This window comes from Mauremys reevesii, linkage group 5 (assembly GCF_016161935.1).
Source record: "Mauremys reevesii isolate NIE-2019 linkage group 5, ASM1616193v1, whole genome shotgun sequence".
NCBI classification, from domain to species: Eukaryota; Metazoa; Chordata; order Testudines; family Geoemydidae; genus Mauremys; species Mauremys reevesii.
This window is the reverse complement of record NC_052627.1, coordinates 120,323,996-120,343,506: the sequence shown is the minus strand read 5'-3', so window position 1 is coordinate 120,343,506 and position 19,511 is coordinate 120,323,996. Positions and strand designations below refer to the sequence as shown.

General features: G+C 44.2%; 1 protein-coding gene across 1 annotated transcript in view; it reads right to left on the bottom strand.

Moving 5' to 3' along the window:
* Positions 1 to 19,511, bottom strand: part of POLN (DNA polymerase nu) — a 227,947-nt gene that overhangs the window by 127,464 nt on the left and 80,972 nt on the right. The window contains exons 14-16 of the mRNA XM_039539378.1: positions 14,385 to 14,441; positions 13,546 to 13,599; positions 13,162 to 13,227 (exon numbers count right to left, since the gene is read on the bottom strand). Coding sequence (XP_039395312.1) covers positions 13,162 to 13,227; positions 13,546 to 13,599; positions 14,385 to 14,441 — 177 coding nt within the window. The remainder of the gene's footprint in view (positions 1 to 13,161; positions 13,228 to 13,545; positions 13,600 to 14,384; positions 14,442 to 19,511) is intronic.

The following is a 19,511-nucleotide window of genomic DNA, read 5'->3' as shown; positions in this document are numbered from 1 at the left end:
GCAGATTCAGCCATAAGAACCTGCAGTTCACTTTTCCAAATCTCCAACTTTTCTGTCCACATACATTCTTAGCATGGACTTAAGAACTCCATTGAACCTGTTTGTCTCTGGGTGGTAAGGAGCAGACTTTAACTGTTTAATCCCACAGTTCTTCCACAATTCACTCAATATTCAGGGACATAAAGTTTGATCCTCTATCTGATAGGATTTCCTTTGGAAAGCCCACCCTGCTGAATATAGAGAACAGTACATCTGCAACAGTCTCAACTTCCACATTTGCCAGATGACTGCCTCTGGATATCTGGCAGCAAAATTGACAAATAATATACATCTTTTCCCAGTTTTGGATAGCCTAGGAAATTATATCCGTGGCAACCCTGTAAATGCTTCTTTAATCACAGGTAAAGGCTGCAACAGAGCCTTGTGGTAACTGTTGGTTTCTTCCACTTCTGACATAAATCACAAGTTTTACAATACTTAACTCCTGAAGATGGGGCCAACAGAAATTTTTCTTAAGCCTCATAAGTTCTCCCTATTCTCAAGTGACCAGCAAATGGGCAATTGTGCATTAATTGTAGCAGCTCTGCACGATCCCTTTTGGGCACTATAAATTGGCTCAAATTGGCCCCAGGGCATGTATTCTTCCCGACTGTGGCTTCTGTGTACACTCTGCCCTCCTACATAAAGAACCTACCCCTGTTTTCTCTGTTGGGGCATTAGTGCAGATAGCCTCCCTTATGCTTTCTACAGAAGGTCATCTTGCTCTGTCTCATTTACATTGGCATCTTTAATAAACTCTTTATCAAATTCCAATAAATCAGACCTTGCAAAATTCACCCTGTAGCGGGGTGGTCACCCATTCCTGGCCTGAAAGGGGTTAAAAGCCAGCCCTGGGAGCCTTAGGCTGAGCTGATTGGGAGGCCACAGGGGAAGGACCTGCCTGGGAAGCTCCTGCGGCAGGCCAGCCACAGCCTCTCACTGCAGCAGGAATCGAAGCCGTCCACGGCCCACCTGCTCCCCGACGACTGGAGGAAATCCTGGAGACGACTGGCCCTGCCGAACACAGAGGACCCGACATCTCATGGGAAATTCCAACACAGACTCTGGTAGGAAGTGACCCAGGGAGGGTGACAGAGTGGTACCTCTCACCCACGGAAACTCAGCGTGTTTCGGTAGGACCTCTTCCCCCCCGCTGAGTCAGTGGCAAGCTGCTACACCACTGTTAGGGCTCTGGGCTGGGGCCCGGTGGAGATGGTTGGGCCCGGGCCCCCCTACCGGGGCTGCCACACCCCATAAGGGGTGCCCCAACACTACAGACTCTGGCCGCTAGGCCGCGCTGCCCTGCACCAAAGGGCTGCCTTATAGACTCTGGCCGCTAGGTTGCGCTGCCCTGCACCAAAGGGCTGCTTTATAGACTGTGATCGATAGGCCACACTGCCCTGATCCTAGGGGCGTGGACCATCACATGTGGTGGAGAATGTGGGCAGAAGCAGTCCACCCCTGGCACAAGGGGCCAGGGCAAGGACTGTGAACTATTGCCTGAGAGAAGCAAGGGGATAATGGAGCCGGGTTATGCGGAGGTGTTCTTCGTCGAGGGTTCCTGTGCTGTTCCAGGCTGGGCTCCAGGGTCTGGTCCCCTGAGGAAAGGGGCAGTCTGACAGCCTGAGAGGCTTGAGAGACTTATGGAAGAGCTCGGGGAGACTCAGCAGAGACAGTGGGAGGCTCAATGGGCCTTGCAGGCACAATTGGGGCAGCTGACAGAGGAGCAGCGGGCCCTGGGGAAACTCCTGCGGATGGAGTTCCCAAAAGACCACCAGGACAGGTGGGAGAAGCCCAGCGCTGGGGCCAGGAGGCCCGGGACAGGGCGCCGGGCATGTTACACCTGTGGGTGGCATGGACATGTGAGGGTAACTTGTCCCGATGGGGGCAGGGAGCCTCACCCAGGACGAGGGAAGGGAGAAGCCCCTACGAGAAGCCACCTGGCGAGGGAAGTCAGGAGGCAAGCAAGGTGTTGTACCTGTGGGCGGTGGGGGCACCTATGCAGGGAGTGCCCTGCGCCGAGGAGCACTGCCCAGGGCAACCCAAGCAGAGCTGGCCCTGAGAAGGACCAACAGAGTAAGCCAGGGCCCAAGGCAGTAAAGGGGTGGCGAGTCTGCTTTGGCTGACATGAATGGGGCCACATAAAAAGGAGCTGCCCCCTTGGAGGAGGGAAAACTCCAAAGGAGTCAAGGTCCGGCCAGGTAGCTGCTGCAGAGAGGGCAGTAGACCTGCCTGGGAGCCACCCACAGGGGATGGCGGACAAGGAGACTGGAACAGAGTGGTCCCTGCAAGAGGCCAGGACCCATGCGATAGTGGATCAGGTCGCAGTAGGCACCCAGACCCTGAAGGAAGAGGGCCTGAGGGAGTTTGACCTGCGTGCGTGGCTGGAGGCTGCAGAGCGGGCCCTCTGCAAAGCCAAAGCGAGTGGTGTGGACCTTGCTAAAGAATATGTGGCCATCGTGGATGAGGAGGTCCACTTGTGGAAACAGCTGGAGGAGTCTGAAAAGAAGCCGGCAGCTCTGGAGGCGCATGAGCGACTGGTCCAGGCCAGGAGACCCCCTCCTACCCCCAGGGGTGGTGATCTTGGGGGGTGGGTGTAGTGGGGTGGTCACACGCTCCTGGCCTGAAAGGGGTTAAAAGCCAGCGCTTGGAGAGGGATGGGGCTGGGAGCCTTAGCCTGGGCTGATTGGGAGGCCGCAGGGGAAGGACCTGCCTGGGAAGCTCCTGCGGAGGGCCAGCCACAGCCTCTCACTGCACTGGGAATCGAAGCCGTCCATGGCTCGCCTACACCCAGCGACTGGAGGAAATCTTAGGAGTCGACTGGTCCTGCCGAACACAGAGAACCCGACATCTCATGGGAAATCCCAACACAGACTCTGGTAGGAAGTGACCCAGGGAGGGTGACGGAGTGGTACCTCCTACCCAGGGAAACTCAGCATGTTTCGGTAGGACCTCCCCCCCGCCCCCGCTGAGAGAGTGGCAAGCTGCTACGCCACTGTTAGGGCCCTGGGTCGGGGCCCAGTGGAGTCGGTTGGGCCCAGGCCCCCCTACCAAGGTTGCCACACCCCATAAGGGGCGCCCCAACACTATAGACTCTGTTCGCTAGCCCATGCTACCCTGCGCCAAAGGGCTGCTTTATAGACTTTGGCCGCTAGGCCACGCTGCCCTGCACCAATCTCTCTCCTGCCATCTATCACCACTCTCTTACCCATTCCTTACCCATCCTGGCTAATAGCCGTTAATGGACTTAACCACCATGAATTTATCCAGTTCTCTTTTAAACGCTGTTATAGTCCTAGCCTTCACAACCTCCTCAGGCAAGGAGTTCCACAAGTTGACTGTGCACTGTGCAAAGAACTTCCTTTTATTTGTTTTAAACCTGCTGCCCATTAATTTCATTTGGTGGCACCTAGTTCTTATATTATGGGAACAAGTAAATAACTTTTCCTTATTCACTTTCTCCACATCACTCATGATTTTATATACCTCTATTATACCTCTCCCTTAGTCTCCTCTTTTCCAAGCTGAAAAGTCCTAGCCTCTTTAATCTCTCCTCATATGGGACCTGTTCCAACCCCCTAATCATTTTAGTTGCCCTTCTCTGAACCTTTTCTAATGCCAGTATATCTTTTTTGAGATGAGAAGACCACATCTGTATGCAGTATTCAAGATGTGGGCGTACCATGGATTTATATAAGGGCAATAAGATATTCTCCATCTTATTCTCTATCCCCTTTTTAATGATTCCTAACATCCTGTTTGCTTTTTTGACTGCCACTGCACACTGCGTGGATATCTTCAGAGAACTATTCATGATGACTTCAAGATCTTTTTCCTGATTAGTTGTAGCTAAATTAGCACCCATCATATTGCATGTATAGTTGGGGTTATTTTTTCCAATGTGTATTACTTTACATTTATCCACATCAAATTTCATTTGCCATTTTGTTGCCCAATCACTTAGTTTTGTGAGATCTTTTTGAAGTTCTTCACAGTCTGCTTTGGTCTTAACTATCTTGAGCGATTTAGTATCATCTGCAAACATTGCCATCTCACTTTTTACCCCTTTCTCCACATCATTTATGAATAAGTTGAATAGGATTGGGCCTAGGACTGACCCTTGGGGAACACCACTAGTTACCCCTCTCCATTCTGAAAATTTACCATTTATTCCTACCCTTTGTTCCCTGTCTTTTAACCAGTTCTCAATCCATGAAAGGATCTTCCTTCTTATCCCATGACAGCTTAATTTATGTAAGAGCCTTTGGTGAGGGACCTTGTCAAATGCTTTCTGGAAATCTAAGTACACTATGTCCACTAGATCCCCCTTATCCAAAACAGTAAATAATTTGAAATATATTTGTAGATTTTCGGAACACTGCCATGTTCTCCATCCTGAACATGAAAAGACACAAGAAAAAGAAAAAAACAAGGGAACATGGAAAAACTAATCATACAACCTTTCACAAGTAGTTATCAAAGCTGCATCTGTTTTACAGAATCATTGCAATAGTGATACACAATAGTTGCTATCTATCACTTTAATAAAAAGCAAGGTACTTGTATATCCCTATTGCAATTAATATGCCATTCCATACTGAAATCTTCCTAACATCTGTTATGACTTTCTTTTGCTATAAATGTTATTAGGCTGAAAGTCATATCTTATGATAGATTGAGATAATAGCAAGTGAATTTTTATTTCACTGTTAATTTAGGAATGTAGTCAGCACATTTAATAAGAAGATTAGCAGCAAAAGAACTAAAAACAGCAGCATGAAGAAATGGAAGGTAAGATTCTAACATATGTATTCATTCAAGAAAAGAATTTATTTAGCTATAAAAATATACTCAGAAAAGGGACCCTCATTAGCTCTATTTATAATAAACATAGATTAATCTGCATCAGAATGAAAAGAGGATAATTAGAAAAGGTATGGTACTATAATAAAGCAATTTAACTGAAGAGTTAAAGTGTTTATTTTTAGCTTTTCACACATACAAAATGTATTCAGTCATCCAGGTGTAAATAAACATTTATAATGCCTAGAGAAAGAAATCACAGTTCCAAAATGCACTCTTGTTTAAAGATGTGCTATATTACTATACATCGGTTTCTGTTGCTAGTGAGAAATGAATCAGCTATGCACTGTATATTTATAATAGAGGTGAAGAAATCAAACTCCAGAAACACCAGCATTGAGGAAAAATAGAAGAAACAAAGTTTAACTAAACTGGGTCATGGGGGGGAATAATGTGAGCACTACTGCATAAAACAAAAAAAACAAAGTCACATGCACTGACTGTCGAGCATGCTGATCTATTCAGTTTAAAGTCTAGTTCACTCAAGGCCAAAAAGAAATATTTGTGGGTTGTGGAGCTGCCAGGGAGAGGGCTAGTAGAAAGTCACAAAATCACAGAAATGTAGGGCTTGAAAAGGGACCTTGAGAGGTCATCTAGTCCATCTCCCGCCCCACACTGAAACAGGGCCAAGTCTACCTAGCCTATCCCTGACAAGTGTTTGCCCTTTGTAACCTATTCCTTATAGACAGACAGTTTTTCCTAATATCTAACCTAAATCTCTCTTGATGAAGATTAAGCTGATTACTTCTTATCCCATCTTCAATGGACATAAATAACAGCTAATCACTGTTCTCTTTATAATGGTCCTAAACACATTTGAAGACTGTTATCAGGTCTCCCCTTCACTCTTTTCCAAGACTAAACATGCCCAGGTTTTAACCTGTCCTCATGGGTCATGTTTTCTAAACCTTTTAACATCTTTTTTTTGCTCTGGGGGGTTACTTCACTATGAAACTCTACAGACAACTATATACAAGAAACCCACGGATCACCACACCTACCTTCATAGATCTAGTACCCACCCCAAAACAAACCAAGAAATCTGTTATCTACAGCCAGGCACTCAAATACCACAGAATATGCCCTGAGGAGAAAGTCTGGGATATACACCTTAAAAACACACTCAAAACCACCATCACCAAACAAGGACACTCCACCAGAGAAGTAGATTGTAACATGGAATGGACCACCAAAAAATACCCCAAGAGAACCTGCTTCAATAAAGAAATAAAACCCACACATCCCTAATTGTCACCTACCACCCCACACTTGAACCCATACAGGGGATCATCAAACAGCTACAACCCATACTCGATGGGGACCCCATCTTAAAAAAAAAAAACTTTCCTGAACCCCTCTTCTGGCCTTCAAACAACTATCCAATCACTCCTACCTCATCATCAGAACCAAGTTCCCCCACACACCAGGACACACCAACTCAAAGTGGCACCAGATGCTGCCAGAAACAACAGATGCAAAACGTCTACAACCAGGGCCAGATTTCCAATTAGGCACAGTAGGCATGTGGGTAGGGACGCCGGCGTTCTAGGGGCGCCTTACCTCTCTAAAACTGTATGCAACACGAAGGTCAGCTGTAGGTGGGGAGGGGGGCGCTGAAGATGCTGTGCCTAAGGGTTCATAAGGTGTAACTCTGGCCCTTGCTACAATGATCAACGCCCCCCACAACAAACCTTTTAAGATTCATGGGTCCTACACTTGCCTATCACAATATGTGGTGTACCTCCATCCAATGCATTAAATGCCCCAATATACAACTATGAGGGTGAAACTAGACAGCCACTATGCTCTGAAATGAATTCACACTGGAAAATGATAAAAGACAAAAACACTCTGTCACCTGTGGGTGAACACTTTTCACAAAGCAATCACCCTATAGTTGACCTATCAGCCCTCATCCTCAAAGAAAAACTGCACAACACTTTCAAAAGATGAGCCTGGGAGCTTGAATTCATAACCTTGCTAGATACTAAAAATGATGGTGTTAATAAAGACATTGGATTTATGGCTTATTACAACAATCTGTAACCCCTAACCCCCGTTTTTGTCCTATAACTACAGGAATGTTAATGGGCCACTTCACCTTGAATGGTCCCTCAGAACATGTATTAACTACTTATACTAAACTATCTGCTCTATCTTGTATTTAGCTTTGATACTCTGAGTACCTTTCCCAAACCTAAGGAAGAGCTCTGTGTAGCTCCAAAGCGTGTCTCTCTCACCAACAGAAGTTGGCCCAATAAAATATGTTACCTCACCCACCTTGTCTCTCTAATACCCTGGGACTCACATGGCTACAACAACACTGTATTCAGCAACTCTTGTAAATTCTGATATACTCACTAAACCTCACATGCTGGTGTCATAATATTTATTTAAAAGGTGACATGTAATATATAGTTTGGTCATTGATATCACTGTGAAATGTTTGTAACAGTGTAGGTGAAATTCTGGGGATCTGTGGAAAGGCTTAGTAAGCACAAGGTAGAAAGCCAGGGCATGCCGGATGTCTAGGGTGTGTAGATGCCTTTCCTTGTTGGACGTGTGGGGCTTTGGACATAAAATTGGGAGGAAAATGTCCTGGTTGACATGGAATTGCAACACCACCTTTGGCAGGAAGGCAAGATAGGGACGCCATTGGACTTTATCCTTGTAGAACACCGTGTCCAGGGGCTCTGACATAAGAGCCTTAATCTCAGAGTCTTGCCTTGCCGAGGTAATAGCTACAAGGAATATGACCTTCCATGACAGGTGCGAGAAAGAGCAAGAGGCCACAGGCTCGAAAGGAGGACCAGTGAGCATGGAAAGGACCAGGATCCCAGACTGGAGGAACTGGATCCCAGACTGGAGGAAACAGTCTCTCGAGGCCCTTCAGGAGCCTGATTGTCATCTCATGTGAGAATACCGATCTACCTTGGATGTGAGGGTGGAAGGCCGATATGGCCATCGAGTGCACCTTGATACATGAAAAGGCAAGGTCTTGGTGCTTTAAATGCAGGAGGTAATCCAGGATGGATTGCAGAGACACGCTGACCAGAAAGATATTCCGCTCTGATGCCCAGCAGGAGAAGCGCTTCCACTTTGTGAGGTAGGTAGCCCTAGTGGAGGGCTTTCTGCTTTCCAGAAGAACCTGCTGGACCTGACTGGAGCATGCCTGCTCCTCAGAGTTCAGCCACCCAGCATCCACACCGTGAGGTGGAGAGAGGTGAGATTTGGGTGCAGCAACCACCTGTGATCCTGAGAGAGCAGGTCTGGATGGTCGGTAAGAAGCCATGTTGTTGCTGTGGCCAAGTCCATGAGTGTCACGAACCAATGCTGATGAGGTTGGTCCGGGGAGATCATAATGACCCGTGCCTTGTCCTTCTTAATCTTGGAAAGGACCCTGCTGATCAGAGGGATTGGCAGGAAGGCATACATCAGAGTGCCCAACCACGACAGGAGAAAGGCATTGGATAGTGGGCCGCTGTCAAGGCCTTGCAGAGAGCATAACTGGTGGCATTTTCTGTTATGCCTGGTGATGAACAGGTCCACTTGGGGAGCTCCCCACCTCTGGAAGAACATCCTGATGACCTCCAAGTGGAGGGACCACTTGTGGTCAGAGAAGGACCTGATGAGGTAATCCGCCGGTGCGTTCCAAACACTGGGGAGGTGGGAGGCTTCCAGGTAGATCGCATGTGGATGCAGAAGTCCCACAGGCAAAGGGCTTCCTGACAAAGGTCTGATGGGCGGGCTCCCCCATGTCTGTTGACATAGAACATGGAGGCCGTGTTGTCTGTCAGCACCTGCATCACGCGACCAGACAGATGGGGAAGGAATACCTCGAAAGCCATGCAGCTGGCCTTGAGCTGTCTCACATTTATGTGAAGCGACAACTCTCACAATCATAGCCTGAGTTTTGGGAGCACCGAGGTGCACACCCCAACTGAGGTTGTACTCATCCAACATCAGAGATACTGTGAGCTGTGGAATTGCAAACGGAACACCTTCCGACACCGGATCTGGGTTGGACCACCATTGGAGGGAGATGAGTACCTGGGGCAGGATTGTGAAGAGCCTGTCCAAAAGGTGTCTGGCTGGGGAACAGATTGACGACAGACACATTTGAAGGGGCCTTAGCCACAGCCTTGCGTGCCGGATGACATAGGTGCACGCAGCCATGTGTCCTAGGAGTCTGAGGCAGACCCGAGCTGTGGTAAGCGGGTGTGTGGTGACTTGGGAGATCAGATCTGACATTGCCCTGAACCTGGCCTGTGATAAAAATGTTCTGGCTTGCATGGAGTTGAGGCTAGCTCCTATTCACTCTATCCTCTGAAGAGGGACCTATGTTGATTTTTGTTCGTTTATCAACAGGTCCAGAGCTTGACAAGTGACTCACAACGTCACGACACTGCACTGCACCTGCTCTTTGGAGCAGCCCTTGATGAGCCAGTCACCGAGATAGGGATAGATCTGGATACCTTGACATCTGAGGTAGGCTGCGACTACTGCCATGAACTTTGTAAATACTTTTGGTACTGTCACTAGGCTGAACGGGAGCACCGTGAACTGGTAGTGTGTCTGACAAACCACAAACCATTCAGAGACGATGCAGGCAAGTAAATTCTTCATACTTTTTTAGTGGGGTGTTGGGGTTTTTTGGGGGGAGGGAGGGCTTGGAATCCTAGACTTGACCTGAAAAACAAAGGAGTGTATCCTTGTTCCTTGTTGAAGTATTAAAGATGCCGTGCAGTCCTGACTAATGTTTTGTGATAATCTCAAGAATGCACATGATGGGAGATGCGAACATGAGACACAAAATGCCCATCAGTTTCTTTTATGCCTTATACCCTTAACACAGAAAACACAAATGGATCAGATTTTTAAAACTCAGCCTTCTTTAAACCCATAGTTTGCAGGCATAACTAATGGTGCAATTTGCACAGTTGATAAGAACATGGTGGTAGTGCAGTAAGACTAACCTCACATAAGGGAACACATTGTGAGATCCTGGTCAAATTAGACCCTGTATGGTCGTCCCGTCAATATTTTTGTATAACAATGAAAACAAAAGCTGATGATCATTGCAAAAATATTTAGTTGTATATTTATGGAAACTATAGGAAAATTTTTGTCTTGTTTATTAGAATCAGGAGAGAAGATATTGGCTAGATTTTCAAAAGTGCTCATCACCAACGAATGGGACCATCATTTCAATATTTTCAATAAGAGTTGCAGGGTGCTGGCTGTTATTTAGGTGCCTAAAGGGCAGCAGAGTGTTTTTTGAAATTCTGGCCCCATTTCTGGGTGCTCAGTCCTTCTGGAAATTCTGGTCAGAGTGTTAATACATACTACGATGCAAGTATCAGTTTACTGTGAAATACAAAAGAAAAATGTTATGTTTAGTTGAACTATACTGCGTCACAGACAGAATAACCAAGAACCTTTTAAGATTCTGCTAGTCTGACTTCAGTATGTCAGACATACGTGCTTTTTTCACAAACATTTATAAACCAAAATCATGAAAAGTAAAATGTAAATAACAAAAATGAAGATAATTTTGAATGCTGTAGTGTAAAAACACTATTTTCTCCTACTGTCCCTCCATTTATATACTTTGAAGAACTCAGGTTAAAAATGCATAACCTTCTACTGTTTGCCAAATACCAACAGCCAATTTATATAGTATGTTATCTAATGCTGACAATGAAAATGTCTAAAAATACAATGCCGTGCAAGAAACATGCACAAGAGACTTTGTAATGTTAAAGAAGTCATACTGAAAACATTTAAAAAACTTCATATATACAGTGCACTTATAAGCAAACATGTTCCCCTGCCTGAAAAAAAGGCATGAACAGAAATCAAATTAGTTTTATTTATTAAAAGACATCTAGGTAGTTAAGTGGTCCCATCAATGTCATAAGAAGTAATCACATTTAATATGATTTAGTAATTCAAGATATCCATAATTAGGTTAGAAAACCAGTTAGGTTTCAATGTAAAATGAAATACAGACCCACTTGCATTAGTAGAAGAAAAGTAAGAACAATTAGCATATCTTAAATATATGTGCTAAGTGCTGATCTCTCTTTAGGTTTCTGCCTTAGTTCCCTCATTCTTTAATCTTTACATTCCCCAAAGCTATTAGCAATAATTGTGGCACATTATTTTAAATACATTTAACCAGGTTCAACCTTTTCTCCTTTTTGCTGTGCATGTACATTACAATGTTAGAAACAGATAGCAAAATTTAATTAATTTTAAACATTCATACTGATAAGATCTGATACATATTTATTTTTGGTATATCATTTATTGACCCAGTGAAGTTGACATGATCTAAGACATGCAAGCCCCAGAAGGATGCAGATACTGGCTCAATGGCAGGCTGACCTATTCAGTAGAAAGATCCCAACTCCCCTTAATACTGTCATTTCACAAATGGGAAAGGGAGATTATGTAACTTGACTGATGTCACAAACCAAATACATGTCAGACTCAAAAGTCAAATCCAGTCACTCTTTGCAATCTAAACAAATGGCAGATTAATTTTACTTAAGCTTTTTAAATAAAAAAAAGTCTGAAGCAGAGACCAGGCCTCAGAATTTCAATCAAAAAAGATGAAAGTTTTGGAAAATTAGGAGCAACTGAAAACAGGAGTTTATAAAGTGGACATGATCAGGCAATCTATGGCTCTAGCTACAAGGAGTAAAGAATTACGGTATAAAATTAAAAAGAAAAGAAAAAATAAATAGAATAAATATAAAGGTACTGAAACGAAACAAAATTAATGAGACAGAAATTCAAAGAAAAAGTATCGTCTTATGCATTGGGTTTAAAGACATGGAGGGTTATGTTACAAGGTGTGGGTGTGATTTGCTGTCCTTGCAGAGCACAATGGTTGTACCTCAGGTCAAAAGTCTTCACTAATTATTCTAAGAATATCAGGAACCAGAGGCTACATGGCTCAGAACAGAGGATTTGTAATATCTGTCTCTTTTAGGTAACCTAAAAGCTAAGCAATGAATATTATACTCTGTTCTAAAAGTAGAAGCAGCAAAGAATCCTGTGGCACCTTATAGACTAACAGACGTTTTGCAGCATGAGCTTTCGTGGGTGAATACCCACTTCTTCGGATGCAAGCAGTGGAAATTTCCAGGGGCAGGTGTATATATAAGCAAGCAAGAAGCAAGCTAGAGATAACGAGGTTAGATCAATCAGGGAGGATGAGGCCCTGTTCCAGCAGTTGAGGTGTGAAAACCAAGGGAGGAGAAACTGGTTCTGTAATTGGCAAGCCATTCACAGTCTTTGTTTAGTCCTGAACTGATGGTGTTAAATTTGCAGATGAACTGGAGCTCAGCAGTTTCTCTTTGAAGTCTGGTCCTAAAGTTTTTTTGCTGTAGGATGGCCACCTTAAGATCTGCTATTGTGTGGCCAGGGAGGTTGAAGTGTTCTCCTACAGGTTTTTGTATATTGCCATTCCTAATGTCTGATTTGTGTCCATTTATGGAGAACACTTCAACCTCCCTGGCCACACAATAGCAGATCTTAAGGTGGCCATCCTACAGCAAAAAAACTTTAGGACCAGACTTCAAAGAGAAACTGCTGAGCTCCAGTTCATCTGCAAATTTAACACCATCAGCTCAGGACTAAACAAAGACTGTGAATGGCTTGCCAATTACAGAACCAGTTTCTCCTCCTTGGTTTTCACACCTCAACTGCTGGAACAGGCCTCATCCCTCCTGATGATTGAACTCTCTCTCTCTCTCTCTAGCTTTTTTTTTTTTGCTATATATACACCTGCCCTGATGCCAATCACTGCTGCTTGGTATCAGAAGTGGGTACCACACACGCTCATGCTGCAACTGCAAAAAACGCTATAAGGTGCCACAGGATTCTTTGCTGCTTCTACAGAACGAGACTAACACGGCTACCCCTCTGATACTGTTCTAAAAGTAGTTGTCAATATTATTTAATGTAATCTCTGTCTAAAATGCAATACGCATTTAACAAAATATTTTGTTCCTATCTCCCATCTACATACAATATTGCAATTACTAGTTCTTTGATCCCTCTGATAGCCAAAGGAAAACTAGTTTGGATTTTTTCATGCATATTAAACAGCATGAAGCAAAATTATGTAAATAGAGTGTATATTTCCATTTAGCTGATGTGGAGCCCTCTATTGGACATGGCTTACAATGAAATGCATTTTCACCACACTTTCTTTGAATGAAAAAGGCTTCTAAAAGACTCACTTACAGGATGCTTGGCTGAAAGTCTGCCAGTCACAGTTCCTGTCTGATTCCATGTAGATGAAATAAATCCCTTTAGTCAAGTAAAAAAAAAATCCAAATATAAAAGCATGTGATACGTTGTTGCAGAAGTCAATATGTGAAAATGAAATTTTACTCTAAAGCTTATATATATATACACACACACACATATATATATATATACATACATACACACACACATATATATATACACACACACACACACACGTTATCAATATTTCCATATAAGTAGAAACAAGGGTTATATTTTTAATAACAATGTTATAATTTTAAAAAACTTCAGAATTATTTCAAACCATCTTATATAGACATACACAAATTTACAGGAGGAGCTTTTTTACATTCTTACCTTTTTCATACATGAAAGTAGTCCATCCACATAGGTTGACTTTATCTTGTGAACCTAAATTAGAAAGAGTTTAGTACTTTAATAGTTATCTAAATTCTAAGAACTTTTCAAGTGGAAACTCATACTCTTCAACCCATTTACAACTATAGAAAATGTGTAGATACTGCAAAACATTTTTAATAGAGAAGATGACAGACATTCAATAGTGGCTCAATACACTGACTTTAATGGTGTTGAATATTTGGCTCTATTTGGCTATGCAGGTGTTGCAGTGTGAAAGTTTCAGAGTTTGATGCTGAGAGATGCAGAAACAAAGGATGACACAAGGAAGCCAAAGACTGATTTTTAGTTTTACTCTGAAAACACATCCATTGAAAACCCAACTGTTAACCAAAATGGGCAGACTAAACTAATGCTGTGATGGATTGTCAGCAGACTATTGTAAAAATAAGAAATATCAACATATCAAAAAGTCCACTGATCTAGCCCCTTACAATCTCAAGGTCTTTTCTTGGTCCAGATTTTCTCATTGGCAGTGCACTGTATCACCAAACCAATTTTGTTAGTGAAGTTTTCTAAAATTGTGCAACAAACATTTAACAAAAAATATGTGGCTTCAGTTGTTAACTGCAAAAAATCTAGTGCAAACCAAAACTTATTTTTGAACTCATACTAAGAATTTACCTACTGCTGCAGAAATATGAAGACTAATTAAAAAAATATGTGAAATCATATGCTAGCCAAAAGATTCTCAGACAAGTGGCGTAGTAAAGCTATATTTTTGTTCAGTTAATTCTTGCTTTCAATGCAAATATGTTCTTTATGAAAAATGAACTCACCTGTCGGTATTCTAAAATTATCTTAGGCAATGGATGAAGATCTTGCAGCTTGTTTAACTGGAGAATAAATAAAGAATTTGGCTTAGTAGTGTGCTAGTTATTCAATTAAATTTTGTTATGTTAACAAACTTAATTTAGCATTTCGAAGACTGACTGATTTCTAGATGGCTGAAACCTGAATACTACCTCTTTTAGTAGTTAGAAGCAGCATCAGAAGTGTTAAAGGTCAAGCAGAATTTCTGGAAGCTGAGAAGTGGGACAGGAGGGGACTTTTATGAAGATATAAACCCCAGCTTGTCCCAGTATGCAGAAAACCCCTGAACCTGGGCATGTATTCCCAACCAGGTGCTGAGATACTATGGTGAACAGCATGGTGTAACAACATATGAACAGAAAGACACTCATGACTGCTAGTTTATAATTTAATTGTCAGAACTTCGATTGGGACCAGAGCATGTGCAGGGGACTGGACTAGATGACCTTTCAAGGTCCCTTCCAGTCCTATGATTCTATGTCCAGGGAAGTCAGGGAGGGTTTCTAGATGCTGTAAAATGGACTTCAGAGTTCAGTTTGAGACAGGAAGATTTAAACTAGGTGACGGGAAATTTCTTGTCAGAGGAAGAGACAAACAGCAAACTCATCAGTGAGTAAAGAATTACTTCAAGATTCTAGTCAAAAAGGAGGGAGAGAGGCAACCAGCTAGTGTCTATACTAGATTTCTATCTCAGTGTAGGAAGGGAGTCCATATAGATGAAAACTTTGCATTTCCACTATGGTTGAAGGAAATACAGAATCTAGTCTAGAGGGCTGCTTTTCTAGGCTCTGTAACATGACTTTTCAAGGAGTCAAAAAGACAATTTGTTAAAATTAATTTTAAGTTTAGTTTCAGTTAAGTTAATTTATCTTTACCTGCACATTTGCCTTTTCATAACAGGAAAGACACTGTTCTGGAACTGCCTTTTGGGTAGCCATGCTCACAGATAACAGCAAAGGCAATGCCTAGAACTTAGGGTGACCATATTTTCCAAAGAGAAAATGGGACCCCTAAGCCACTTGCCCAAAGGCCCCCCCCATTGCTGTTGCCCAGTTGCTGGAACCCTGTGGGCCCCCCCACCCTCACACAAGGCTGTTGCCCCGGTAGCTAGAACCCTGCATGGGTCCAAGTGATTTAACCAAACATTCAGGGAGGGCCACTTGGAGCCCTACCTTCCCCAAATATCTCCCCAAACCTCTACACTCCCTTTCCTAGGGAGGCTTGAGAATGTATCTTCACCAACTAGTACAGGTGAACACAGACCCAAACCCTTGGATCTTAAGAACAATGAAGAATCAATCGGGTTCTTAAAAGAAGAATTTTAATTAAAGAAAAGGTAAAAGAATCACCTCTGTAAAATCAGGATGGTAAGTACTTTGCAGAATAACAAAAGACTCAAAAACACAGGATTTCCCCTCTAGGAAAACTTCAAAGTTTAAAAAACAGGGATAAACCTCCCCGCTTCACACAGGGAAAATTCACAAGCTAAAACAAAAGGTAATCTAATGCATTTCTTTTCTGCTATTACTATTTCTGCAAGGCTAGATGCTTAGTTCAGATATAGCTAGGGACATGTATTTTCTCCTGCCCTGTTTCCTGGCTGGCTCCAAGGGACACAGACAAAAAAACCTTCCCCCACAGATTTGAAAGTATCTTCTCCCCTTATTGATCCTTTTGGTCAGGTGCCCCCAGGTTATCTGAGCTTCTTAACCCTTTACAGGTAAAAGAGGAATTAACCCTTTACAGGGTAAAGAGGGATTTTACGCTACCCTTAGCTGTATGTTTATGACACCCCCCCCAAATCATAGACGTGCTGGACAGCCTGCTCCACACTGACTGTGATTTCTTCCTGGAGCTCTAGGAGAAAACAGAATTAATAAGACACATGCACCTTTAGATATACTACTGATTATGTAAAAACTAACAAAATTTCCCACATTTCAAGGATGATTGTAACCAGTTGATTCTGGGAAATGTTCACAGGAGAGTGCATTAGTCACTTTGTTAGAAGCTCCTGAAATGTGTTGTATTTCAAATCAAAATCTTGGAGAGCTAAACTCCACCGAAGAAGTTTTTTGTTATTGTCCCTGACAATATGAGGCCACTTCAGCGCAGCATGGTTGGTTTGCAGGTGGAAACGCCGTCCCCAAACATATGGGCGTAGCTTCTCCAGTGCATATACAATGGCGTAATATTCCATTTCACTGATTGACCAGTGGCTTTCCCTCTCAGACAGTTTTTTGCTGAGAAACACGACAGGATGGAATTCTTGATCCAGTCTTCCCTGCACTAAAACTGCTCCCACACCATACTCGGACGCATCTGTGGTTACTAGGAAAGGTTTGTCAAAGTCCGGGGTCCTTAGCACAGGGTCAGACATGAGTGTTGCTTTAAGCTGGTTAAAGGCCTTCTGACATTCTTCAGTCCACTGAACTGCATTTGGCTGTTTCTTTTTGGTTAGGTCTGTCAGTGGGGCGGCGATTTGGCTGTAGTGCGGTACAAATCGCCTGTAATATCCAGCCAAGCCTAAGAAGGATTGGACCTGTTTCTTTGACTTTGGGACAGGCCATTTTTGGATAGCATTCACTTTGGCCTGTAGGGGGTTGATAGTTCTTGACCCACCTGGTTTCCAAGGTAAGTCACTCTGTTTAGGCCTATTTGACACTTTTTAGCCTTAACAGTTAGTCCTGCCTTCCTTATGCGTTCAAAGACTTTTTGCAGATGCTCCAGGTGTTCTGCCCATGAATCAGAAAAAATGGCCACATCATCAAGGTAGGCTACTGCAAATTCTCCCAGTCCCACCAGGAGACCATCTACAAGTTTCTGGAAGGTGGTGGGTGCATTTCTCCCCTTATTGGTCCTTTTGGTCAGGTGCCCCCAGGTTATCTGAGTTTCTTAACCCTTTACAGGTAAAAGAGGAATAAACCCTTTACAGGGTAAAGAGGGATTTTATGCTACCCTTAGCTGTATATTTATGACAGGGACAAATGCCTCCTTTTGGAAAAAAAAGTTGGAACGCCCAGAACAAGGCTTAAAAAAGGAACTGCCCCAGCCAAAACAGGACATGTTGTCACCCTAGAGAACTCTACTGCAAGATCAGTAGAATTCTAACCCTTAAAGCAGTGGCTCTCAAACCTTTTTTACTGGTGACCCCTTTCCAGGGCAGCCCGGGGGGGGAGGGGTAGTGGGGAAATTTGCCCTGGGCCCCACAGGGGCCCCCACGAGAGTTTTTTGGGGCCCCTGGAGCGGGGCCTTCACTCACTCCGGGGCCCCCGGAAAACTCTCATGGGGCCGGGGCCCCCGGAGCTTCTTCCACTCCGGTCTTCAGCGGCGGAAGAACCCCCTGCCGCTGAATTACCGCCAAAGCGGGACCCGCTGCCGAAGTGCTGGGTCTTCGGCGGTAATTCGGCGGCGGAGGGCCCCCGCTGCGGGTCTTCAGGGCACTTTGGCAGCGGGTCCCGGAGCAGAAGGACCCCCCGCCGCCGAATTACCGCCGAAGCGGGGGCCCCCCGCCGCCGAAGACCTCAGGCCCCCTGAATCCTCTGGGTGGCTCTGCCCCTTTCACATAGCAAGCCTCTGAGTGCGACCCCCCCTTATAAATTAAAAGCACTTTTAAATATATTTAACATCATTATAAATGATGGAGGCAAAGCAGGGTTTGGGGTGGAGGTTGAGAGCTCATGACCCCCCATGTAATAACCTCACGACCCCCCATGTAGTAACCTTGTGACCCCCTGCCTTAAGGGGGCAGTTTGAGAACCCCTGCCTTAAAGCCTATAATATTCTGCAAGCATATTAACAAAGGAAAGGAAAAATCCAGATTTACAGATAAGGAAAAAATTGTCTTATCCTTATACATAGGTAGAAATAACATGAAATAAAGCAAAAAGTTACACAAAAAAATTAAATAAAACAAACTAGGGGTTACCAAATGAAATTAATAGGCAGCAGGTTTAAAACAAATAAAAGGAAGTTCTTCTGCACGCAGCGCACAGTCAACTTGTGGAACTCCTTACCTGAGGAGGTTGTGAAGGCTAGGACTATAACAATGTTTAAAAGGGGACTGGATAAATTCATGGTGGCTAAGTCCATAAATGGCTATTAGCCAGGATGGGTAAGAATGGTGTCTCTAGCCTCTGTTTGTCAGAGGATGGAGATGGATGGCAGGAGAGAGATCACTTGATCATTGCCTGTTAGGTTCACTCCCTCTGGGGTACCAGGCATTGGCCACTGTCGGTAGACAGATACTGGGCTAGATGGACCTTTGGTCTGACCCGGTACGGCCATTCTTATGTTCTTAGCCCTTTCTGTACCTGCAAAGCTACTTACTGCTCCTGGTCGGTCATCCAACTAAGTGATCAAAATAAAACAAAGATTCACAGACTAACACCCTCAGAAGATTCAGTAGCCAATGGCAGCACCCAGAGGTGCAACGAATGAGCTAATGGGATCGCTTCCGCCAAGTGGAGCACACCAGCCGACGGCTGCTCCCACATGAGTCATGTGCATGCATTGCATACATGTAGGGTGACCAGATGTCCCGATTTTATAGGGACAGTCTCGTTTTTGGGGTCTTTTTCTTATATAGGCTCCTATTACCCACCACCCCCATTCTGATTTTTCACATTTGCTGTCTGGTCACCTTACATACATGTGAAATGAGTGCTGAAGGTGTGGGCCTAGTAGAGGTCGATAAGAGGAGCCGGAAGTAATACAAAGAGTGTGAGACAGCGAGCCACATTCACCATGACTTACACAAGCAAGGGGGCCATTGCAGTGTGGAGGTGGTGTCAGCAGGCACTCAGCCTCCTTTGAGCCCGCCTGGCAAGGGGATTGTGGTGTCTGGTTCTCCCTGCGGTCCCATGGAATGGAGTGGAGGGATGCAGCCCAGGCTGGGCACTGGGCCCCCTGGGAGAGGAGTGGCTGTTGATATTGAAGTTGGGGTGCCTGGGACTCAGGCAGAAGTTGTGGGGGGTTAGGAGAGCGGGGATGGGGTGTGGAAGTGTGGGTGATGGGGCAGGGTGGATAAAACAAGATAACACAACATTGTCAAAAAATATAAAAAAAATAAATAACCCAATTTCACAGGGCTC